The sequence below is a fragment of the Panthera pardus genome, unplaced genomic scaffold (genome assembly GCF_024362965.1).
Source record: "Panthera pardus isolate Hobbes unplaced genomic scaffold, ASM2436296v1 HiC_scaffold_6, whole genome shotgun sequence".
Taxonomy (NCBI): Eukaryota; Metazoa; Chordata; class Mammalia; order Carnivora; family Felidae; genus Panthera; species Panthera pardus.
The window spans coordinates 20,192,710-20,218,953 of record NW_026526991.1 but is presented as its reverse complement, the minus strand read 5'-3'; the positions used below and the strand labels follow the sequence as shown (position 1 = coordinate 20,218,953).

Genomic DNA, 26,244 nt, shown 5'->3' with positions numbered 1-26,244 from the left:
GCTCTTGTGCTCTGACTCTGTCTCTCTCTCAAACAAACATTAAGAAAAAAAAATTTTTTAAAGCCTCATGAAGCCTATGGATTAGGAAGTTGAGTGAGTCACAGAGCTCTCTTCTCAGCCTCTTTTATTGGATGTAGTGGATGATCTAAGTGGCTTGGGGGCAGTCCCATATCCATATTTAACTTTTGACCACAGAATATTGTTCTTTCTTACTCCTTCTTGGTAACCAAGAGTCATGGTTACCCCTGCCCCTCCCCCATTCATGCTCTGTCTCTCTCTGTCTCAAAAATGAATAAACATTAAAAAAAAAATTAAAAAAAAAAAAAAAGGGGCGCCTGGGTGGCTCAGTTGGCTGAGCGTCCGACTTCACCTCAGGTCACGATCTCACGGTTCGTGTGTTCCAGCCCCGCATCAGGCTCTGGGCTGATGGCTCAGAGCCTGGAGCCTGCTTCCGATTCTGTGTCTCCCTCTCTCTCTGCCCCTCCCCCATTCATGCTCTGTCTCTCTCTGTCTCAAAAATGAATAAACATTAAAAAAAATTTTTAAAAAAAAGAGTCATGGTTACCCAAACATGGACCTCTGTTTCCTGACATCAGTGTTCATGTTATATGAAAGTGAGGAAGATTATATTTCACCACCTTCTTGTCTACTGCATCGAAACTAGACAAGGAATCATTTCAGAAATTACCTGTGTTCAACTTTGCAATGTATTGCTGTTTGATTACTTCCCATGTTTGGTTAATTTAAACCATTCGAAACACATCCTGAATGATTTTCTGGGGGAGAGAGCCTAGATTTCAAAGGAAGGCCTGCGTGAGATTGAGAATTTCTGTAGAATAATTTCCTAAATGCAAATAATTAAAACTTGTTTGTGAGTTAACAGTGAAACCATAGTTAAGGTGTTTGGCATAGTTGTCAGAGAGACTAAAATTGGTGGGCACTATCATCTTAAGAAAATCTCTGTTCTTTAATTCTGTGTTGCCTGTGGTTTTTGTTTTTTGTGTTTTTAGGCAGTTAATTGCTCATTTGCAAGTTTTCTCAAAGTTTTCAAATCCACGAGCCTTATATCTAGAATCCAAATTATATGACCTGTATCTTCAGGTAAGTAAAATAAATTATTGCCACTATAATTCTTTGTGAAATTTTCTCTTGTCATTTACTTTATCAGAATAACTTTTAGGTTTTTAATAATTGTTAATAAATAGGGCCTATGTCTGCCTTTCCAGTACAATGTTTTAAAAGTTAATAATTATTTTCTGTATCTTGAGAAACAGTTTTAGACAGTACTGATTTTGTTGGTATTAAAGACATCTTGGGTAACATTGGTCAGCTGTATTAACAATGGGTTTGTGCCAAAAGAAGCTAGCTACTTTTCCTTTTACATAAATTGGTCTTACAGAGTGCTGGAATTTCAGGATCTGTTAGATTGAGTGAAAGCTGATAGTTGGAATAAGAATCTGTTGCAGTCACAATATATGACCTTCAGTTACAGAAAAGATTGTAGACGAAATTTAATGCCAGAAGCTGAGTAAGCATTGGTTGTCATTCTAGGCCATAAGGGGAAACAAAATTTCCTTTTTTCATTTGGATGTTTCTTAACGGGGGACTTGTATGATTTTAGCAGAATTTATCTTCATTCTGCCCATAACTCACATATAACTTCCCATGGTATATGTGACTTCATTAATTTATTCTATAAAATATCATTCTTAGCTGTTGCTACATCAGGATCAAATGGTGCAGAAAATAACCCTGGATTGTATAATGACATATAAGCATCCACATATCCTCCCTTACAGGTAAGTTACTTGAAGCTAAAGAAATGCTGTTTCTTTGGCTGATTTTTATCTTTCTACCTGAGAGCCTTTCTAAAATAATTTTCTGAAGGCCTAGGAAATTTCCCTCTTTTCTACCATAATCATAATGCTATTTTCAAGTAATAAATGAAAACTGAAAGTATATTTGTGTGTTGAGTGATTCTTCATCAGTAATAAGGTAGGAAAGAGAATATTAATTGATAAGTGTTGAGAAGGTTATATCATGTTGCTTCAGTAACGCCAAAATCTTGGTGATTACACAGGGAATCATAATGATCACTCTCTGTAAGAACTAAGGAAAGCTTTTGTATGAATCTCTTTTAAACAGCTGAGTTATTGACTGTTACTTCCTTATAGTCACTTTTACCTTTTAAAATTTGAAAGCCTGTCATTTTGTGAAAATTTTCCTTTATGGATATCAACCACAATATGGGTATTCTTAATACCTGTTTCAGTTTTTTGGATTACTGTACTATATATTGCATTTTTTAAAGGTACCATTGATTATTAAATGATGATTTGTGCTGTATTCTATTTTTAAAGGGAAAACTTACAAAGATTGCTTGAAGACCGAAGCTTTAAGGAAGAGATAGTGCATTTTAGCATTTCTGAAGATAATGCAGTAGTGAAAACAGCCCACCGAGCAGATCTGTTTCCCATTCTGATGAGGTATTTATACTGTTTACAACTGATTTTTTTTTTAAGTTGATCACAAAAACAGTTGTGAATGGAGTATTATGATTCTTTCATTTATAATCATATGATTATTCCTTCAGTTATAATTTTTTCAATTATAATGGAATATTTCACTTTTTATTTTATTTTGATTTTTTTTTTTAATTGGACCTTTTGGAGAAGTCAAATTGTTATAGAAACTTACTTGAAAATAATTTGTCCCTGGGGCATCTGGGTGGCTCAGTTACTTAAGAGTCCCAATTCTTGGTCTCGGCTCAGATCGTGATCTCACAGTTTGTGAGTTCAGGCCCCACGATAGGCTCACACAGTGGTGGTGTGGAGCCTGCTTGGGATTCCCCCCCACCCCTCTCTGTCCTTCCCCTGCTTGCATTCTCTCTCTCAAAATAAATAAATAAACTTTAAGATAAGATGTAAAATAAACTTTGTCCCTAACATAAAGAAAGATCTTGCCGTGGAGTTATTTTAATAATAATGTTAAAATTAAATCCAGTATTCCTCTAAATTTTATTGAGAAATAGTAAAAATAATTCATTCATTTGGTATGTAACTAATTATGATTATAAAAGCTATTGATTTTTGGTGTTGATAATGTAACCATCCACAGTACAGACCTTTGTTATATTCATTTTAATAGTTTTCATTGGATTTTCTTGGTTGAAAAAGTAATCGTTAATAACAGTCATTAAATTATTAGTCTGCTGTTTAAAAAAAACTCTTTAAGGTTCCATTTTACTCGAAATAAAGTAGAAGGTCCTCACTCCTCCTTCGAGGGCCTGGTATGACCTCCCTGCAGCCTGCCTGTCCAGCCACATGGTTTCCATTCACTGCCCCCCTCAGAGCCCACTTCCAAGTCTGTGGACCTGCTCATCTCTGTGCTCACAACACAAGTTGGCTAGCTCTTCTTCTTCACTCAGTCTTCTCTCCGATGTCATGTTGTCAGGATGCCTTCCTCGACCACTTTGTGTAAAATCGCACCGTCCTCTAATCACCCTTTAGTCCCCTGCCTCGCTTTATTTTTCCTCATAATTGTCCGGCATATCCTCTTTCTTATCACTTGTCTCCCCTGACAGAAGGTACTCCACAGCCTGTAGTAAATGTTAGTTTAATTAATTTTGTCTTTTATGGTAAAAACAAACAAGCCTTATTTTTTCTGTTTTTTAAATTTACGTATCACCTACACAGAGTAGAAGAATGAACTGTGGTGGTAGTGTTTGTGGTTATCCTTGTCTTGCTGCCGTATTTAACAGTAATGCTGCTAGAGCAGCCCTTCTTGAAGTGTAGTCTGCCCCTTCTTGGCGGGGGCTGTCGCTGAGATGCTCTCAGGCGGTCTGTGAGGTTAAGACTTTTTTCATAGTACTACTAAGACATTACTTTTTCCCAGCATGTCGATATTTGTGCTGACGAGGCAGAAGCAACAGTGGGTAAAACTTCTGGTGCCCCACGACTAATCAGGACAGTGCCTCCAAACTGTACCAGTCATTCTTCATTACCACACACCTGGAGTTAAAGAAAAAAAAAAAAAATCCTGGTCATTAATGTTCTTGGTGAATCTTAAACCTTGAGTACTCGTCTTTTTATTGTCTTGTATGACAAAGTGGGAAATGTGCATAAAGCACTTCTGCTGAATACTGGTTGTCTCATCGAATGGCCTATTTTCCAAATTACCGATGCGTGTTACAGAATCATTGGTGGGTAAAGATCCATTCAAAGTGCAAGATAGACAGATGGAGATTAAGGTAACAGATCACAGAGTTTATGAATATGTTTCAGATTGCATATTGCAACTAGCCTTTAAGAAACTACCGCTTGTTGGGGCGCCTGGGTGGCTCAGTTGGTTAAGTGTCCGACTTCAGCTTGGGTCATGATCTTACGGTTTGTGAGTTCGAGCCCCGCGTCGGGCTCTGGGCCGACGGCTCAGAGCCTGGAGCCTGCTTCGGATTCTGTGCCTCCCTCTCTCTGCCCCTCCCCTGCTCATTCTCTCTCTCTCTCTCTCTCTCTCTCTCTCTCTCTCTCTCAAAGAATAAATAAACATTAAAAAGAAAATTAAAAAAATAGAAAAAATGGAAAGTACCACTTGTTGAAGTTTGGTGTGGTATCAAAGTGCAATATCCACAGTTATCACAAAAGAATTATCTGAAAGTTTACAAAATATGTTTCCTTTCCCCACCTGCATATCTGTTTAAAGTCTGGATTTTCTTCAACTACAATATATTGCAATTGATTGAATGCAGAAATCGATAGGAAAATCCAGTTATCTTCTAATAAGCAAGATAGTAAAGAAATGTGAAAATAAGTAAAAAAAACATACCTCTAGACTCACTAAGTTTTGGTGGGGAGAGATTTGGAAAATAAAATTATTTTTTATTAAAAATATTATTTATGGTAACCCATTTTAATTTCTACTATGATAAATATCAATAGATAAAACTCATACAAAAACTCTTTGGGGACCTCAAAAATGTTTAAGAGTATAAAGCACCCCAATCTAATAGGTTTTGCTAGTGATTCTGTCTTGCATTTCTGGGATACTTCTTATTTAGCTTTAATATTGTTTTAATGCATTACTGGATACTGTAATTAGAAATGAGTATTATGAGGCGCCTGGGTGGCTCAGTCGGTTGAGCGTTCGACTTCTGCTCAGGTCATGATACCACAGCTTGTGAGTTTGAGCCCCTCATCAGGCTATGTGCTAACAGCTCAGAGCCTAGAGCCTGGAGCCTGCTTCGGATTCTGTGTCTCTTGCTCTCTGCCCCTCCCTCACTTGTGCGTGTGCACATGTGTTCTCTCTCTCTCTCTCTCTCTCTCTCTCTCTCTCTCAAAAATAAACACTAAAATTTTTTTTAAAAAGAAATGGGTTTTATGTTTATAAGCAAGAGTGGTATATAATTTTATTTTTGTTCCTAGCCCAACTCAATATCTTAGTTACACCACCTTCATGAATGAAAAAGGACTGTTCCTTCTTTCTCTCAGCTATGAAACTTTATAGCATAGCAATTAGTTTTCTTTGACAGTTTAAAAAATTCATCTGAAAAACTGTATAGGTTCCATGTTTACTCATGATTACTGTTCTATTCAGGTTTTCTTAAGTTCCTTTCACTTACTTATGTGTTTTGGCTTTTTCTTGCCCAGGAAATTCCCCATTTAATTGAAATCTTGCCAGTTTCCTTATTTTACTTAGAGTTGAATTCACTTATTTCCTTTTAATCTATATATTATTGTTTTCATTTTTTCTTGATTAGATATACCTTTGGCTTGCCTATTTTACTGCTTTTTTTCTTCGTATAAAGAACTACCTTTTGGCCTTTTATCTTTATTATTTCCTTCCTCCTGCTTCCTTCAGCCTTGTTTTTTGTTGTTCTTCTAAATTTTATATGTTAAATAACTAATTTCTGTTTTCATCTTTCCTTATTTTATAATATATCCTTTTAAGTCCATTGACTTGCTGTTCTTGGCTTTTAGGAAAACAGAATGACTAGAATTATGTTTCAGGATTAATGTGCAAAGAAAATAATGTTCTCTTAATTAACTTTTTAGGATTTTGTATGGCCGAATGAAAAATAAGACTGGGAGTAAAACTCAGGGGAAATCTGCCTCAGGGACCCGCATGTCCATTGTTCTGAGATTCCTTGCTGGGACCAAACCGGAGGAGATCGAGACATTCTTGGACCTGCTATTTGAACCTGTGAAGCACTTCAAGAATGGTAGCTCTCAACTCCCTGCTACTCTGAATGTGTGTTGTCTGCTGTAGATTTCTGATGTCTCAGGCTAAGTCTCCTGTGCTCTTGGACATCTTTCTCATGGGACTGTTCCTCCCAATCTTGATGGTGGACTTTTGGCTGAAATGGAATTCATTTGAAATTTTGATTGAATTAAGCAAAGCTCACACTGATCCTGAGGGTCGTCAGCATCCATGTGTCAGTAAGCCCCTGATTAGAAAATGTGTATTTTTCAGGGGGAGCCTGGCTGGCGCGGTCGGTGGAGCATGCGACTCTTGATCTCAGGGTTGTAAGTTCAAACCCCACGTTGGGTGTAGGGATTACTTAGAAAAAATAAGATCTTTAAATTAAAGGAAGGAAGGAAGGAAGGAAGGAAGGGAAGGAAGGAAGGAAGGAAGGAAGGAAGGAAGGAAGGAAGGAAGGAAGGAAGGAAGGAAGGAGATAATGTATTTTGATTGTTGTGCATTTAGGCCATTTGAAAAATGGTACTTACGCATACACAATGAATAGGTTTCTCCTTAGAAACTTAGAGCATGCTGATGAATTAATTTCAATTGTCTTGGTATTTAGTCATTCACTAAGTCATTCATCTATTGAGTAATGATTCATTGAATACCTCCTGTACCCTGGACACTTTTCAATAATCTCTGCTCTCAACCTCACCGTCTAAGTGCAGTGAATGTAATAAGTATATAAAAATGAGTTGAAATGCTGTGTGGTCTGTTTTTTGGTGTGCAATGTTAGTAATTATTAGTAATAATAATAGCTAACATTGAGTGCATACTCCATGCCAGACATTATGGCAGATCCCTTTACATACAACTCAGTTGATCCTTAAAATAACCACATGAGGTATCATTACTTGACTGGTCCCATTTTACAAATGAGGAAACTGAGACTTAGAGAGTGTAGTATTTTGCTTATAGCCACTCAGGTAGAAAATGGTAGTTTTGTTTTTGTTTTTGTTTTTTTAAGTTTATTTATTTTGAGAGAGAGCGAGCATCCAAGCTGGGTAGGGGCAAAGAGAGGGAGAGAGAGAGAATCCCAAGCAGGCTCCAAGGTAACAGCACAGAGCCTAGCATTGGGGCTCGATCTCACCAACTGTGAGGTGCATGACCTAAGCTGAAGTCAAGAGTTGGAAGCTCAACCACTGAACCACTCAGGTGCCCCAAAAATAGGAGAGAGAAAGAGAGAGATAAAGAGAGAGAAAGAAAGAAAGGGAGGGAAGAAGGAAGGAAGGGGGAGGGAAGGAGAAAATGATAGCTTTTTCTGACTGCAGAACCTCTGCTGTAGTCCCATAATTGCTTTGCTTTAGGCAAACATAGATATTTATTTATAGGGTAATGTGTTACATTAAGTTCTGTATTTTTCTATGATAATGGATTCAGCTGTTAAAATGTTTTCATTCAGTATATTGCCCTGCAAAAGAATAGAAAGGCTTTTGTTCAGTGAAACAGCCTCCATTGTAAGAGGGTAGCTATAAATGGTACTCTTACAGGTGTACCATTTAGGTGTATGAATTAGCAAGCCTGTGATTTCATGCCAGTTGGTTTGAAGTATAAAGCTCAAGCGGTAACAATTCAAGTCTTTTAAGTAAATTATGAAATCAATTTTGGTGCCTGTTTATAAAGAATTTTGTTTTATTTATTCACTAAGGACTACAAGAGGAAACATTTGATTCTCGGCATTTAAGAAACTTCTATTAGTGGGACATTTTCTGTGAAACTGCTCAAATCAACATAGACCGTGAAAGCTGAGAGTGAGGAAAGTGTATGCAAAATTGCGAGGGGAATGAAGACATTGTAACTCGGGTTTTGAGGAATAGTCTAAGGATGAGAAGTGGGCTTAGAGACTTAGTTCTGGCACAAGTTTCTCTCTCTTTTATTCTGAGTTTCCTCATCTATAAAGTGATAATACTAAAATGTGCCATGCCTAGCTCATTGAATATTTGGTAAGAGAATCAGGAGAAAATATGTTAGGAAAGTACATTATCATCTACATGATCATACTGTATCATTGAGGGAAATTGAAGCTGTAATTGGAGAGTAACTAACATTTCCTTTTACTTGATATCTCTTGCACTAGGAGAATGCCATTCTGCAGTCATTCAGTCAGTAGAAGATTTGGATTTGTCGAAAGTTCTTCCTTTAGGTCGTCAGCATGGTATCTTAAATAGCCTTGAAATAGTATTGAAGAACATTAGTCATCTGATCAGTGCCTACTTACCAAAGATTTTGCAGATACTGTTGTGCATGACAGCAACAGTCTCACACATCCTTGACCAACGAGAAAAGGTGAGATTCACTGTAGATGTTTTTCTTCCTGGATGAATTATGTGGGTTTGAACTGTGTGGGTCCACTTGCAAGTGGGATTTTTTTTTCTGATAAATGTAGTGCAGTACTGTAAATGTACCTAATGATCTTCTTAATAACCTTTTCTCTAGCTGACTTTATTATAAAGTAATAATACAGAATTACAAAGTATAATACATATACAAAGTATATGTTAATTGACTGTTTATGGTATTGGTAAGGCTTTCAATCAACAGTAAGCTATTAGTAAAGTTTTGGGGGAGTTACACATAGACTTGTGACTGCGCAAGGGATCAACACCCCTAACCCTTGCGTTATTCAAGGGTCAGCTGTATGTCACTTGTATATTTTAAAAAGAGGTTTAAAAACAGAGTGTGAATTAGTTCTATATACATCTGAAAAACTAAAGTCAGGGATAGTTGAGCTGATGTTTCTCACATTTTAATTTCAAGAGCCTAGAGGTATAGGACATCTTCCAACTCTCATTTGTCCAGAGTAGTTGGAGAATGAACAGAATACTGTTAGCATCATCCTTGTTATTTTGAGGTAAGAATTGCCGAGAGGTCTTTTATAAGTAAATGCTTGCCTACTAGGAGTACAATGTTTTGAATAAAGATCAGCAGCAAGACCATGCAGCTAGCTCAATGCCAGAGGCTTCACAAGGCAGTAAATATTTTCTGAATTGTATTAAAGACAATATATTTATGTTCTGTTGAAACAAGTATACGGGCATAAGTATACTTTCTGGGAAGTCAAGAGAAACCTATGTCTTTATGGACTGAAGGCTTCTTAGAGAAAATGAGACTTGAAGTGCAGATCTAGATTCCCATTTCTGTTGATTCTCCATTAATGGTAAACAGGCACAGTTTTAACTGGGTTAAAAATCTGTTTCATTCATTTGATTTATGGATATGCATGGTGAACTGTCTCTCAGATATGGTCATGATCACTGAAAATGGACAACCAAAATTTGACGCTGTTTTTTGGGCTATGTGTGGATACACATCTGCTTTAGTAATGAAATTCTCGATTGCCGAGCTCCAGGGATTTAGAACACACCTTATATTTTGTTAGGCATCATTTTGTTTTCTTTACTCTTTCATTCATTCCTTCCACAAATATTAATTGAGCCCCTTTTGGGTGACAGGCACCGTTCTGAGCACTGGAGATGGAACAGTGAACAAAGCAAACAAAACTTCCTGTCCATTCATTTTTTCAATAAATACTTATTTCACACCTACCTGCTATCTATCAGACATAATTCTAGGTGGGGAATGAGACAGGTAAGGACTCAGTGTCATGGGGAGAAAGAGAATAAATAAATAGAATAATGTCGGTTGGTGGGGAGTCCCCAGAGGGAAATAAATGAGACCCTCTGCAGATCTGTGACTCATTCTCTATGGAGCTCTCTCCTCCCCAGCACTCTGCCTGCAAATTCTTGCTGCCATGCCTGGGCTCTGCCTTCTCACACTAAATCCTGGAACTCCAAGCAAGAAACCGGGAAATGTGTAGGACTCACTTCCTCTGTTGCCCCCCTCTCCCAGGGCTTACTGTCCTTTACTGCCTGCTGTCTAGTATCTGAAAAATCATCATTTCATATGTTCATATGAATGTTTCATATGTTCAGTTTTTTAGTTGCTTGAGAAGGAAGGCCAAACCTAGTCCTTGTTGATCCATCTTGAACAGATGCAGAAAAACTGCAAGCAGGCAGAGAACAGACCTCCGACTAACACACGGTTAGGAGCAGCTCAAGTTCCCAATAGCCAGGGCAGAAAGCTCATAATACCCGAGGCACCAGGAAGAGTCCTAGGCAGGGCCTTGCCTCGGTGTTGGAACTAGATTAACTCTGGAATAAAGGCTGCCCTGGCAACACCTACCAAAGCTCACAAAGATCCAACTTCCCAAGTACATTAACTGCTTCTGAGAATAAAATGCAAAAGTTTTCAAATGATTTAAATGAAAATAAAATTCACAGTGTCTGACATCCAGTCAAGTTTTACCAGGCATGCCAAGAAGTAAGAAAATTTTATTCATAATAAGGAAAAAACCAGTCAATAGAAGCAGCACGAGCAATGGTACAGATGATAGAAATAGCCAAAAACTTAAAATAGCTGTTAGAAAGGAATACACTCCATATATTCACAAAAGTAGAGGAAAACATGAGCATGTTGAGTGAGGGACATGAGATGTGAAAATTTTTTAAATAAAATGAGGGGATGTGATAGGAAGTGACAAACAGGGAGTGGATGGTGCTGCTTTTGTTAAGGTGGTCAGTGTCTTCTCTAAGGAGGTGATAATTTGAACTCGTGTCTCCCCAGCTGTGGGAAGAACATTTCAGGCAGATAAAATGACCGGTAGTCCCTGAGGTAGAACAGCCGTGGCACATTCTAAGAGACACAAGGGTAAGATGGCTAAAGCACAGGAGCGACAGGACTCGTGTAAGGTAACGTCGAGAGCTAGGTAGGGCCTCTTGGGCTGTGAGCTGGATTTACTCCTAACTGTATTGGGAAACCTCGAAGAGGTTTGAAGCCAGGGAGTGATGAGGTCTGTTTGATGTTTTTAAAATCTCACTTTGATTGCTTTGTGGAAAAGAGGCTTGGGCGGGGGGCAACAGTGAAAGCTGAAAAGAGGTCTTGGAAAAATTCTTTCTCTGTGTTATTTGAGAGCATCAGAGCCATACGAAGACTTCTGTGTGAATTTTCATTTGTGCCTTATAGTGAGTGATAGTGACTTTATCTACACATGGATATATTAAATCGTGAAAGGTTAGAGGTTTTATAAACTCTGTATAAGTTCTCTGACTTCTTGGTTAACTTAGAAGCAGTTATTCAGTAATGCAGCCTTACTCTTGAGTCAACAGTTAGTAACTCCAAAGACCAATTATGCAATTTCATAGATCTTTAGTTAGTGAGGTGCTAAGCTTTTTGACCGTTTGGAGCTTTTTTTTTAAGGTTCTTGGACAAGTTCAAAGAATTCCTTGAAGTGCTGTAATGAATTATTACACAGTAATACTGCTTAAGTGAGTTAAACTTCTACATTTGTGTGTTTGAACTAAGTTACACATTTATTTATTTTTATTTTTAATTTTATTTGTGTGTGTGTGTCTTTTAGCTCCTTTAAAGCATTGACTGACACTGAAGTATATATCATGAGGGTTGTTGTGGTTTGATTTATTTTGGAATATTTGAACAATGTAGTAACTTTTAAATGTACATGAACTCAGTCATATTGACTGTTCCTCTTGGAACAAAAGTCTACAATTGCTCACTTTTAGGGCTTTTCTCAAGTTTACTAAATTATTGAGTAAATTGGGAAGCTGACACTGTAGAAACGAAGTGAGTGGAATGTGTAGATCCTACCCGATGTGGAGGGTGCCTGGTGGGAAGAGGGAAAAGGTGGGGGTGTCTGATTTGACATCATATTTGCTATGGTTAGTTTCTTATTTTCTCCAGGGGATCATGATACCATATTGTTTCAAATGTAGGTAATAGTTTTTATCTTTTAGCAAACATGATAGACCTCATATTGAAAATATTGCCCGCAGAACTGAAGCAAAGCAGAATGACCTGTAACTGTATCACCTTGTGCTTGCCTGTTATTTCCTGTCGTTGTAATTTGGATAAAGAGATAATTGGCCACAAGTAGATGGTAGAAACCTGGGAGGTATGTGAAATATGATGATTCCTCCAATTTGCATGGCGAAGTAATGACATTGTTGCTCCCATTCACTTGAATTTAAAATGTGTTGTTTTAGATTCAAATACTTCTTTTCATCAGAGTATCCAGTTTTCATCACAAGTAACCCCCCATTACTTTTCTTCATAATATCATGGCCATAAAGCTTGATGAAATTCATTATATTAGGGTATTGTGTTGTCTTCACAAATTTCAGAGTGGTTTTCCTCACACCAGAGTGGCTAAAATGAGCAAATCAGGAAACTAGACACTGGTGAGGATGTGGAGAAACGGGAACCCTCTTGCACTGTTGGTGGGAATGCAAACTGGTGCAGCCGCTCTGGAAAACAGTGTGGAGGTTCCTCAAAAAATTAAAAATAGACCTACCCTATGACCCAGCAATACCACTGCTAGGAATTTACCCAAGGGATACAGGAGTGCTGATGCATAGGGGCATTTGTACCCAATGTTTATACCAGCGCTTTCAACAGTAGCCAAATCATGGAAAGAGCCTAAATGTCCATCAATCGAGAATGGATAAAGAGGATGTGGTTTATACATACAATGGAATACTACTTGGCAATGAAAAAGAATGAAATCATGCCATTTGAAGCAACGTGGATGGAACTGGAACGTATTATGCTAAGTGAAATAAGTCAGAGAAAGACAGGTATCATATGTTTTCACTCATGTAGATCTTGAGAAACTTAACAGAAGACCATGGTGGAAGGGAAGGGGAAAAAATAGTTACAGAGAGGGAGGGAAGCAAACCATAAGAGACTCTTAAATACAGAGAACAAACTGAGGGTTGATGGAAGGTTGGGGAGAGGGGAAAATGAGTGATGGGCATTGAGGAGGGCACTTGTTGGGATGAGCACTGGGTGTTGTATGTAAGCCCATTTGACAGTAAATTATATTAAAAATTTTTTTCAGGGTGGTTTTTAGATTTCGACATAGATAATAAAGGTCCCTTGTAAAAATAAGTTGCCACTATATATCCAGGGCTCACAGTATGTTAATGAAATGGAAAAACAATTAGGGGTTGCACCTTACCCCATTTGTTTGATTTTTAATAACATTCCATGCTTGGGAGGAAACTTTCTAGGCTTTTATCTCTGCTTGGCCTAAACCTCTTCATCCTTTAAGATCCACTAGAAATTCTGCCTCTCACATGAAGCATTTATTTCCCTTTTCAAATTTGTAATTCCTCCCCTATTGGCTGTCTTCAGCGTTTTCAGTCTATCACATAATTTAATATGTTTTCCTTTAGTGAGATTTTAAGCTGAGGTCAGAACTATGGCTGTCATGCCATTGGACTCATTGGTGGGGTCTCAATAAATTATTCTACTCTGAGCCTGAACAAACTGGCCACATAATTGTGATTTTGTAACTCATCAGGAAGGAGATGCCGAGTAGCAGTATCTGTTATGAAAGAAGTTTGCTCTTAATTCAAACATCCACCCACTCTAGCCTCTGTGCCTCTAAAGACAAATTTTGATTTTTTTCCCATATTTTTCTTTGAACTGTATATTTTCAGATCATCCCATGCCTCAATTTAATCACCTTATTCTCTTATACTGTATGAAGTATTCCACTATATAGACCATACATTCTTTAGTTCCCTAGACTAATTTTTTAACAAGAATAATTGAAAACTCTTAGTTTCAGAAAAAGTAAAAAAGTTATGAAAACAAAAAAAGAAAGTGACTTTCATTTGAAACAAAGATTTATTTTTTCCCCCTAATCTAAGACATTGTGATGGCAAAAAAACTTTTGTTTAGAATGTTCTGTTCATAGGAAGAAATCAGGATTTTATTTGAGACAATTACGGGGATAAAGAAATAAAACAATGCAGGACACAAAACAGCTGTTCCATTTGTGATTTTTTTTTTTTCCCTTAAGGACACTTTAACGTGATTTTACTAGGCAGTGATAATGGAGCACACCTCACCATTTGACTTTAAGTCTCTGTTTACCCATCTTGTTCAATGAAAAAAGCAATATGATATACTCAGTTGACATTTCCATGTGAATCAGAGCCACAGTCAATAGACTTACTAACAGGATTTCCAGTTTGATTCGTAGCCATCTGAGCAAGAGTGCTTCCCTGAGGAACCAAGGATAAAAAGGAAATAGTTTGTTTTTTTTTTTAAGTTTTTTAATGTTTATTTATTTTTGAGAGAGAGACAGATTACAAGTGGGAGAGGGACAGAGAGATGGAGACACAGAATCTGAAGCGGGCTCCAGATTTTGAGATGTCAGCACAGAGCCTGATGCAGGGCTCAAACTCACGAACCAGGAGATCATGACCTGAGCCGAAGTCGGACGTTTAATCAACTGAGCCACAGAGGTGCCCTGAAATACGTTTTTTTGTTTTTTTGGTTTTTTTTAACAGAAGATCTTTGTTTTACAGATACAGCTCAGGTTTATTAACCCGCTGAAAAATTTAAGACGTCTTGGAATCAAAATGGTAACTGACATCTTTTTGGATTGGGAATCTTACCAATTCAGAACAGAAGAAATTGATGCTGTATTTCATGGTGCAGTTTGGCCCCAGGTAAACATGATTATTACATTCTGCCTGGATATCTTCTGCTTCTTCCCTTGTTTTTACTTTAACCAGCTTAGTCTACACCCAGACATGAATGCCTTTCCTGGTCTTTCCTTTTACACTAAGTCTTCCTTTGTTTCTGGAACTTCAGAACACTTTTCTTTGCCTCCACTGCCACCTAAAGCTCAAGAGCTGGTTTCTTAATCCCATGACATTTATACTTAAGGTTAATTTGAATATGACGTGTCTCTCAAGCAAATGGAATATAACCGTTGTATCACCTCAGTGATGTGCCTTTGGATTTTGACAAATACAAGAGAAAATGCACAAGTATTTTTGTTACACATTTCCTTGTTTGTAACCATTTTGTGACGATACCTGGTATAACTGTAACTAAAAAGACTATAGAGGAGACTTGATTTTAGGAAAGATTTCTAGCTGCTTGAGCTCTGTTATTTCTACCCAAATGAAACCTAAAGGACGTCATTCCTTTCAAGTGTCTAGCCCTTCCTTTCACTGCCTTTGCCATCTTCCATGTGTAGATATTTTGGATTCCTTTGTTTTTTTTCTTTCATCTGTCCTTTAAATGTTAATCTCTGTCCCTTGGCTCTTTATCCTTGGGTGTGGTTTCTGTACTTGTTCTGCTTTTTAGTTATTTTTGTCCACAATTCTGTATGTAATTTTATTTTGTATTCTGTTCATTTTGTGTCCTAGATCGGAAGGCTTGGATCTGAGAGTCAGTATTCTCCCACTCCTCTGCTGAAACTAATTAGTATCTGGAGCAGAAATGCAAGGTATGACCCTTCCTCCCTGCCTTTAAAAATGACAGTGTTTTAGACCAATCTAGTCAAAATGAGTCAAGGGAATTAATAATATTATTTATGGTCTTTCCATACAATGAAATACAACAGGTGTGGTTAAAGAGAATAAGGTGGGGGCGCCTGGGTGGCTCAGTCAGTTAAGTGTCCGACTTTGGCTCAGGTCACGATCTCGCGGTCCGTGAGTTCGAGCCCCGCATCAGGCTCTGGGCTGATGGCTCAGAGCCTGGAGCCTGCTTCCAATTCTGTGTCTCCCTCTCTCTCTGCCCCTCCCCCGTTCATGCTCTGTCTCTCTCTGTCCCAAAAATAAATAAACGTTAAAAAAAAAAAAAAAAAATTAAAGAGAATAAGGTGGCTGAATTTCAAAAGACATAGTTTAAAGAAAAATACAAGTTGCTGAACAATATAATCCAAGAAAAATAACTGTGCATGTGTATATATATAAAACGAAGTAGAAAATGTCTAGAAGGAGAGGTGCCTGGGTGGCTCCGCCAGTTAAGCGTCGGACTCTTGATTTTGGCTCAGGTTATGATCTCATGCTTTGTGGGATTAGGCCCTGTGTCCAGCTCTATGCTTACTGCTCAGGCTCTGCTTGCGATTCTCTCTCTCTCCCTCTCTCTGCCCCTCCCCTGCTCACTGCTCTGTGTGTGTCTCTCAAAAATAAATAAAAACTTGAAAGAAAGAACGAAAGGAAAGAAAGAAACAGAAAGGAAGGAAGGAAGAAAAAGGAAGGAAGAGGAAGGAAGGGAGAAAGAGGAAGGAAGAAAGGAAGGGAGGAAGGAAGGAAGAAAAAAAAAGGAAGAAAAAGAAACGAAAGAAAAAGAAAATGTCTAGAAGGATACATGGGAAACTGTTAATGTTATTGTAGCATGTGGAAGTTTTGGTGCCCGGGAGCAGGCAAGAGATACTTTTTATGCTATATCTTTGGAGTGTTCATTTGTAATTTTTAACAAAGGGGAATATAGGTAAAATAACATTTTGCAATTTAAGTTGTAGAGCATAATTATAGCAAAAGTTACGCATTTTTGCTAGTTTTACAGTTCCGTTAAAACTTAGAAATTAAAAGTATTGGAATCAATAGGGATGTTCTTCTAGTGTGTTGTAATTGTTTCAGTAGTTTGATTTGGCCTGGGAAAGGGAAAAACAGAATGTGAAACATGGCAGATACAGGTTTCTCCAGCTATCTGAAAGTAGAACATTTCTATGAAACCTTTCTTAAGCCAAAATGGCATAAAGCAAAGAAGTGATTACTATTTATTTACACGGAAAACATTTGTAGCGTTCCTAGATCCAAAAAATAACCTCTCATAGGCTTCTCTGATACCTTAGGTCACATCTTGCTAAGGGATGCACAGAATAAATCGAGACAAAGCACAGATGTTCACAGACGCAGTTCACAGCTCTGGCACCTTGATGCTGAGATGCTGAGTGTGGTTCCCAGGGAAGAAGCCTGGCAGGGCCACTCTCACTGCTCAGGGTACGTGCTGCCTCCATAATGACTTACTGCACAACAAATGGTGAAAGCTATTTTCGCGTTTCGCCTTTTTTCATAAAAGCCAAGTGGCATAACATGAACTTTTGAAAAGCCAGGGATATGTGTAGTTATACCAGCATATAAACCTGGCTACTTTTTGCATGTTTGCTTAAAAATAAAAGCTGATTTGTAATTTGCATTCTTTGTCTTTTTCCCAGTTTCTACTTAAAATCAAAAAAATTGCATAGGCTTTTTACATTTTCTAGATGTCCTCTGTTCTTTATAGAACTACATCTAAGTATACATACAGTCCTCCCGATCATAAGTCAACATTGTTTTGAGGACATCATGAGCCATTTACAGGACCTTCATCTACAGATGCTTGTGTCACAGACCAAATGCATATTTCCTGAGGAGTGTAGAAACCTATGTTGTTTATCTCAGTGATAGAAATAGACTTGAGTTTGCCCTGATCTGTTTTGAATAATGAAAGGTAGAATTAAAAAAAAAAAAAAATCATTATTGATTGTGTGATATTAGAATCTTGGCATCAGTTTTTACAAAATTGGTATCCTACTGTATAACTAGCTTTTGATTTTATCTTTTTTCATGTACCATGATATGAGGAACTTTTCCCCATGTTATTAAATAGTCATCAAAAACAAACCAAAGACCTTGACACTGTCTTCCTCAGGAAAACCTGTTTAAAATATTTTACTGCTAGTAAGGGCTCTTTTCATTTATTTCCCAGTTTGAGAAAACAATTTCATGTCTTGTCTTATAACTGGGCATGTATAAGCAGCCTTTCATAGGCATACTTGAGAAATGTCTTATAGTTGTGTAATTTTTATGCAAATAACCGTGAAGGACTTTTCATCTAAGACTTGGTGATGGTGACCGCCTTTTATATTAGTTGGGTCCTTTCTTAAGGTATAGATCCACATCACTGGATGCCACTTCATCCTGTGTTCTGCAGTTTCTCCCACTGTGGGTTGGAGAAAAATAGAAGTCACTGAGTAACATGGCTTTTTTTGTATGTAACACTTAACCTGAAAGAAATCTTTAGAAGGACTGACTTCCCTTGAAATCTCCCTGGCAATAGATACGCATTTGTTGCTGTGTATGGAAGAATTAAAAAATGAGTATTTCCGGGGCGCCTGGGTGGCTCAGTCAGTTGAGCATCCGACTTCAGCTCAAGTGGTGATCTCACAGCTTGTGAGTTCAAGCCCCGTGTCAGGCTCTGTGCTGACAGCTCGGAGCCTGGAGCCTGCTTCGGATTCTGTGCCTCCCTTTCTCTCTCCCCAACACACTCGCCTTCTGTCTCTCAAAAATAAATAAACATTTAAAAAAATTTTTTTTTTTTAGTATTTCAGAACCAGCTGATAGAAATGTTACTTTTCAGTTAAAAATTATTTCAAAGTGTGGTTACAGTTTACATAGTGTCAGTTAGACATTTCAGCAGGTTTTCATCTGCAGAGAAGTCCAGCATTTTATTTTGCTTTGTGTTTGGACAGATGCAGGTAGAGCTGAACTATAGCCGGTATCTTTAAGCTTACAATTAAGGTTAAATTGTCTCAAATTAAGTGAACTCGAAACAACAGAAACTTACTCATTAACTAGAGAGGTCATATAATCCCAACCATATTCCTGAGGGTGAAGAGAGATGCTATAAATAATTAAGCCAAAACAACCAAAATAAACTGGGACTGTCCCTGGCCACTCTCACTAATAGCTGCTCTGGTTCTGACCGCCATGACCCCCACGTGATTCCATCTCTTCCTCCTCTGAGCTTTCCTCTCCTGGGCCTGTGATCACATGCTGCCTTTTTTTACCCTCCTCTCTTAATAGCTGACCTACTTAAAGCTCCCTGAGGGTAGAGAACATGTCACATTATTATTGTTACTACCCCTCATGATCCATGGTTCGTCGATACTCCTTACATATTGAAAGAGTGGCTGACATTTCTGACAGAGCCCTATACTTAAGCATGGAGCATGCCCAGTACACTGTTACATTGCCGTTCAAGAAACGCAGTTTGGTCATTTACAAGTTGTTTTGGATTTGAATGGGTTCTTGCGAAGACCTTGCCAGCAATTGAAAGCAGTTTTTTCACCTTTTGTGCTTAAAAAAAAATGTTAAGACATCACAGAGTAGTGGTCAAGAGAACAGTCTCCAAAACCACACAGACCTAGCTTCAGATCCTAGCACGACTGTGTGTTCTTTGACAGAGTTGGCCTCTCTGAGCCACAGTGTCACCACCTATAGAATGGAAATAATAACAGTACCTACCTCGTGGATAATAGAGGTGATAATGTGTAAAGTATTCTGCTTGGTGCCTGCACATACTATTCCTAGTATCTGTTAGACAAAGTTGTATGGATACAGCCTCTTAGAGCCTTTCTTCAGTTTGTTAGTACTAAGTACATTAAAAGTGCTTGAGCTCTTCTTCCAATGATGATTAATTGGTAAAACCAAACTGTCTGCATATTTTTGGTTTTACCTTCCTGCTGATTGTTAGGACTACGTCCCTGATGTAAAACAATTTCTGGTTTGCCATTGGCTGGAAAGCCTTTGTGTTCTCTACCCTTGTTGGTGTGTTTCCTCTAGGTGGGATGCTCTTATCCTTTGTGCGAGGTTTCATAATTGGGGATGGATTCATCCACCTCCACCCGAAAATGATCCTAATCTCTAAATGTTGCATATCCCGATACAGCAAATTCTTGTTTGGTCTGTACTCTTAATTTCCATGCTGTAGTATGTTGGTTTTTATGTTTTATAAACATTCACACTCTAGAAGGCTTTTAATTGAAAAATAGCTTGTCTTCAATACATTTCTTGTAGAAAAGGCTTAGACTTTGGAGTTAGACTGTGGTTCAATCTCAGCTCTACACCACTAAGCACAGTGGCTTTAGACAAGTCTCAGGGTTTTTTTGTTTGTTTGTTTTTGTTTTTTACCTGTAATGTGGGGACCGTGTTACCGCATGATAGAGATGTTATGAGGATTAAACGAGAGATGTAGATAAATTGTCTAATGTAATGTTGGTGAGGTGCCTACCATTACCCATCATATTATAGATTTTAAAATAATTTCCCTTTTGAGTAATCTTACTAATGTTCCTTCACATATGTATTTAAACTCAATATGAAAATTCATATAGAACATGTTTTCATAAAGAAACATTGAGAAATAAGATGACTAATCTCCTTGCAGGTATTTCCCTTTACTGGCTAAACAGAAACCTGGGCACCCTGAGTGTGATATCCTGACCAACGTCTTTGCAATTCTGTCAGCGAAGAATCTCTCTGAAGCCACAGCCTCTATTGTGATGGATATAGCTGATGACCTTCTTAACCTTCCAGATTTTGAACCCACAGAAACGCTTTCGAGCTTGCCGGTGACTGGATGCGAATACACCGAAAGGACAGATGGTACGTGTGCTGTACAAAGCAAAGCTAGCATTTGTGCCCTCACAAAGGAAAAAGTCCATACAATTTGGCTCTTTTAATTAGTTACATTATTAAAAGAGTTTCTTTTCTGTAGAAATTAATACCAACTTACATAAACTGAATTTTCTTTGCAGTCATAGAAATTCAGATTATTTATGCTCCAGAAAGCTCAACTGCCCACCAGGAAATTATCAAATGACTTCCACTGTCCTTTTTCTGAATTCTTCCTATCATATTGTACGAACAGTTCTTTTACTACTTCCCAAAATGGGTTAATTAGATAAAGCCTCAGGGGTCTCTTATATAAACTTAAATTTAGCTAATGATACAGCTATTATGACTAAGAAGAAAGTTATTTCATCTTTAAATTTGAAATTTATTAAATGTTTATGGTAATTGAGTGGTTTCCTTGTCTGTCATTATGAAGATAGTGTACGAATATCCTTTAAGAGAATAATTTATTAAAATCAAAACATCACTTTTTTTCAGAGTCTATCACAATGGGAGGAAGATTAATTCTACCTCATGTACCTGCAATTCTCCAATATCTCAGCAAAACCACAATAAGTGCAGAAAAGGTGAAAAAGAAAAAGAACAGAGCACAAGTCAGTAAGGAACTTGGCATTCTGTCAAAGTAAGTGATATATATACGTCCTTAAAAGGTAACATTACTCTCCGTGGTTTTAATTTCTGCTAAATTATGTCCAGTTTTTCAATTATTTAAATGTGATAATAAGCTGAAAAGGTTTTCAGTATTTTAAATGCTTTCCATTTTTAAGTTAATGTGGAACTCTTTTTCTTTTCTGGAATATTTATTAAAAAACTTTTATGTAAAGCATCTGCCTTCATTTTATTATAAGAAAACAGTCTTCAAAATTCTAAAGTAGACTAATAGATTTGCTTGTTTAGCCTTTGCATATTTTGTTCAACTAGAATTTTGAAAAAAAAGAATTTTGAGTTACGTGAGATCACATACTTTTTTTTTTTTTTAGTTGATAAAAATAATTAACTTAAAAGAGCAGGCTGTGGTTGTTTTGTTTTCTAAGGGTCAAGAAGATCTTGCAAGGATTTTTAAAGATTCTTTTTGTCAGTAGACCTAATAATACGTAATTGTGATTTCTATAGCAAGGTTAGTAAACCAGAGCACAAAAAATGTTTCTATTTTAAACTCTAAATTGTTCCAGGCCTTAGCTGTGAAAAGTTTATTTTTTTCTGTTAACCTCAGCAACAGCAAAAAATGATATATTAGAGAATCGTTGAGGAACTTCTTTGAAATGTTTTATTTATACTGTTGTACTTCTAAGTTTTGCAGAATGGGAAACCACACAAAATACACTCATTGAATTTTATCACAGGCTGTGTGGTGGTGAAAAGGTGAAGAGAGATCAAGCACCAGAAAGACCCGGGTTTGAAAGCCCTGCTCTACCATTTCTTAGCGATGTGACACCAGTTTCTCTGAGTCTCCCATTTTCTTTGGGCAAAATGGAGCTAAAAATAATTCCTACATTGAAGGCTATTTTGGGAATTAAAGTGAAAATTGTACAGAAAGCCTTCTACAAGTCTTGGCACTTAGAATTTATTTCTTTGTAAAATAAGAAATTACTGATTGTCAGATCATGATATCATCTACACAATCAGATGCTACAAGAGAAATAGAATAGTAGCAAGGTGCCTGAAGTTGGAGAGAAGTGAGCAGACACTGCTAAATAAGTCACCTGAACTTTTTATAGATGAATACATAAAAGCCACCTGTGTCTGTCATGTTTTTCTACAAAAAGTTGAGCTTCTTAGAGAAGTACTCTTAAATTGTTGATCTTCCTTATATATCCATTTTTTTCCCCATCTCTAGGATCAGCAAGTTCATGAAAGACAAAGAACAAAGTTCTCTGCTCATTACACTTCTCCTCCCTTTCCTCCACCGTGGCAATATTGCTCAGGTACAGATTCATAGGATTTTATTTTGTCTCTGAAGCAGCACTTTATTATTAGATTTATTTGTGAGCAGTAATTTCCTTGGTTAGATTCTGTGATATATTTGTGAAGAGACTTTATATAGAAATACAAAAATAAAAATAGAGGAGAAAAATTGGGATGGAAGTAGGAATGAGGGTGCACAAGAAGGTGGAAAACGCCATCATCAGTCATAACAGAAAAAGTGTTATTAATCCCTTCATTTTCCTTTCTTTAGCTTCTAATCCATTTCAAGGCTTTTTTTTTTTTTTCCCCCCTGACTTTGACCAGTAATGAATCTGGAACCCAAAAAGTACATTGTATAATCTTTTTTTTTTTTTTAATTTTTTTTTTTAGTGTTTATTTCTGAGACAGAGACAGAGCATGAGTGGGGGAGGGGCAGAGAGAGAGGGAGAGAGAGAATCAGAAGCAGGCTCCAGGCCGAGCTGTCAACACAGAGCCCGACGTGGGGCTTGAACTCACAAACCGTGATACCATGACCTGAGCCGAAGTTGGTCACTCAACCAACTGAGCCACCCAGGCGCCCCAGTACATCGTATAATCTTAAATATAGATCACAGTTGCAGGACTGAATGAAAAGTCAGACTATAATAATATTAGGCATAGCTAAGAATTTTCTGATATGATTTTCAAACCTTAGTTCAATCCCAAGTTAAAGAGTCTTCCCATGCTCAAACTCAGGTATGAGGCCGAAGCCATTACCCTGAACATCTCTTACCACATAGTAATTCAGTGTGGAAAACCACAGATCTGTAGACAACCAGAAATGTGTTTTTTTTTTTTTCAGCAAGCTCATTTTTCTTGGCTCTTTTTGGACTCAGTAGAGGAAATTCTGTCCCAAAGCCATATGTGTTTTCTATTAGAATTAAGGAAGAAACCATTCATGGACATTGTTGTGGATTTTATGTTGTTAAAATGCTAAGAACTTTTAAAAGACTGTGAAATAACTTTTCCAATTACTACTTTTGCTTCTTATTCATAATTGTATGTTTTCTGGGCTGAAATATATTAAAGCCAAGTTGATCAGTTTTATAAACTACTGAAATGTGATTTCTCTTTCTTCTTAAGGATACAGAGGTTGATATTTTGGTGACGGTACAAAACCTTTTAAAACATTGTCTGGAGCCTACAAGCTTCCTCAAGCCTCTAGCAAAACTCTTCTCAGTTATTAAGAATAAATTGTCAAGACAGTTGCTTTGTACAGTTTTCCAGGTCAGTAATACTAATTTTTACCCCAAACCACCCACCCCTTTTTAAAAAGATAACTATGACATGTAACACATATTAACAGCTTTCTTGGTGCCAGTATGTTGTTTCATATAAATTTGAGTGGAAGGAGGGAGTTAAAGGGAGGAGGGCAGGAAAATTAAGATTTTATTCAGTAATAACATACTTTTTTCATTCCATTTAGACTCTTTCTGATTTTGAGAGTGGATTAAAATACATTACTGATGTTGTCAAGGTAAGAGAGAAAGTCTTCTCTTTTGCTTCAAAAGTATTATCATTTTTGTTTATTTAAGGTTGATGTACTTTCACCTATGTTTTCAACGTTTCAATGTTTTCATTTCTCGTAGCTTAACGCCTTTGATCAAAGACATCTTGATGATATCAACTTTGATGTTCGCTTCTCAGCATTCCAGACAATCGCCTCTTGTATTAAAGAGATGCAAACTGTGGATGTTAACTACTTAATTCTAGTCATGCATAATTGTTTCTATAATCTGGAGGTAGGTCTTTATAGCAAAAGTTTATGAATTGGTTTTCATTGTTTTGATATGACCAAATTCCTTAATTTGTGTTTTGAGCAGGACAAAGACTTTTGTGTAAAATTTCTTTTAGTTGCACAATATTTTGCAATATGGTGAAGACCATATTGTTATTCTCATGATTTAAAAGATAAGTACTTTGAATAAAATAATATATGTGGAAACACTTTGAAAAATCCAAAAGCTGTGTATTAGAATAGGGAAATTCATAAAGACAGAAAGTAAATTAGTGGCTAGGTTACGAAGGGCTTCTGAGGGAGGGAGGAATGGAAACGGAGAGGGAGGACTTCAGACTGGCACAGGGTTTATTTTAAGAGTAATAAAAATGTTCTTAAGTTAGATAGTGGTGATGGTTGAAACAACCTTGTGAATATATTTGCAAAAAGACTTTATACTGAAAACCATTAAATTGTACACTTTAAAGTGTACAAAAGGGCGAATTTTAGAGGTGCCTGGGTGGCTCAGTCGTTTAAGCATCTGACTTCGGCTCGGGTCATGATCTCATGGTCTGTGAGTTCAAGCCCCACCGTCGGGCTCTGTGCTGACGGCTTGGAGCCTGGAGCCTGCTTCAGATTCTGTGTCTCCCTCTCTCTCTGCCCCTCCCCCACTCATATTCTGTCTCTCAAAAATAAACATTAAAATAATTTTTTTTTAAGGGTGAACTTCAGGGGTACCTGGGTGGCTCAGTTGGTTGAGCATCTGACTTCAGCTTAGGTCATGATCTCTCAGTTTGTGAGTTTGAGCCCCGCATCGTGCTCTGCACTAACAGCTCAGAGCCTGGAACCTGCTTCGGACTCTGTGTGTGTCTCCCTCTATCCCTCCTCTGCTCATACTGACTCTCTCTCTCTCTCTCTCTCTCTCTCTCTCAAAATAAATAGACATTTTTTTTAAAAAGTGAATTTTATAGTATTTCAATTATATCTCAGTTTTTTTAAGTTTTGTAACTACTGTCATTATTTGACAGTCTGCCCTCCTTTATTGATATAGAACTATAAAGGGTTTGGACTATAATTAAGTGCCATGTTGCTGAATTGAATTAAAGCCCCAAAATGGGGAAAATGGAACCCTTGATTTATAGTTGACCATGTGATCAGTAATATCTTTGTGGCATTTTATAGTTATTCATCAGGTATCAACAATTATGTAATATATGAAAAAGTAATCTCTCTGTTTGGAGATAATTCTTCATATATTATGTCAAGTTCCAACACAAAGGATTCCAAATCACTGCTTGGTTGGCTGAGTTGGAAATAGTTTCTCCACATTCACTGCCTGCATTGCTCGAAGCAGGAACTGGAGCACAACTAACCAGGATTATACCAGCCAACTTTGTCATTCTCAGTGATCATGTGACACTGAATATTGAAAACTGCTTATTTTGCTTGTTTTGAGAAATAAAACAAATCAAAAACTCTATTTCATCATATTTTCCAAATGGGAGTGACACTTCTCAGTAAGCATGATTTTTTAAAGTTATATACTACAGGCACACCTCATTTTATCATGCTTTGCAGATACTGTTTTTTACAAATTGAAGGTTTGTGGCAACTCTGCTTCAAACAAGGCTGTCAGCACGATTTTTCCAATAGCATTTGCTTACTTTGTGTCTTTGTGTCACATTTGCTAATTCTCACAATATTTCAAACTTTTTCATTATTATTATGTTTGTCATGGTGATCTGTGATCAGTGATTCTGACTCTCTGAAATACAGATCATGGTAAATATTTTTTAATGAAGGTATGTACCTTGTTTTTTTAGACATAATGCTAGTGCACACTTAATAGACCATAGCATAGTGTAAACATAACTTTTATATGCACTGGGAAACATTAATATTCATGTCACCTACTTTACTGTGACTTTCACTTTGCTGTGGTGGTCTGGAACCAGACTCACAGTATCTCTGAGGTATGCCTGCATGTTCCTCACAACCCTACATTTGGTTCTTCCTTATGATTTTTACATAGACGAGTGGCAACATTTTCATTGAGGGGTAAAC

The 26,244-nt window shown here is 37.3% G+C and overlaps 1 protein-coding gene across 2 annotated transcripts in view; it reads left to right on the top strand.

Annotated features, from left to right (window-relative positions):
• UTP20 (UTP20 small subunit processome component) overlaps nt 1-26,244 on the top strand; it is a 109,210-nt gene that overhangs the window by 47,554 nt on the left and 35,412 nt on the right. For both annotated transcript variants that reach the window (XM_019446575.2, XM_019446574.2), the window contains exons 23-35: nt 1,011-1,101; nt 1,714-1,799; nt 2,361-2,486; nt 6,048-6,214; nt 8,315-8,523; nt 14,631-14,774; nt 15,483-15,562; nt 20,272-20,489; nt 20,997-21,141; nt 22,357-22,444; nt 23,547-23,690; nt 23,890-23,940; nt 24,053-24,205. In XM_019446575.2, the coding sequence (XP_019302120.2) occupies nt 1,011-1,101; nt 1,714-1,799; nt 2,361-2,486; nt 6,048-6,214; nt 8,315-8,523; nt 14,631-14,774; nt 15,483-15,562; nt 20,272-20,489; nt 20,997-21,141; nt 22,357-22,444; nt 23,547-23,690; nt 23,890-23,940; nt 24,053-24,205 (1,702 nt within the window). The remainder of the gene's footprint in view (nt 1-1,010; nt 1,102-1,713; nt 1,800-2,360; nt 2,487-6,047; nt 6,215-8,314; nt 8,524-14,630; nt 14,775-15,482; nt 15,563-20,271; nt 20,490-20,996; nt 21,142-22,356; nt 22,445-23,546; nt 23,691-23,889; nt 23,941-24,052; nt 24,206-26,244) is intronic.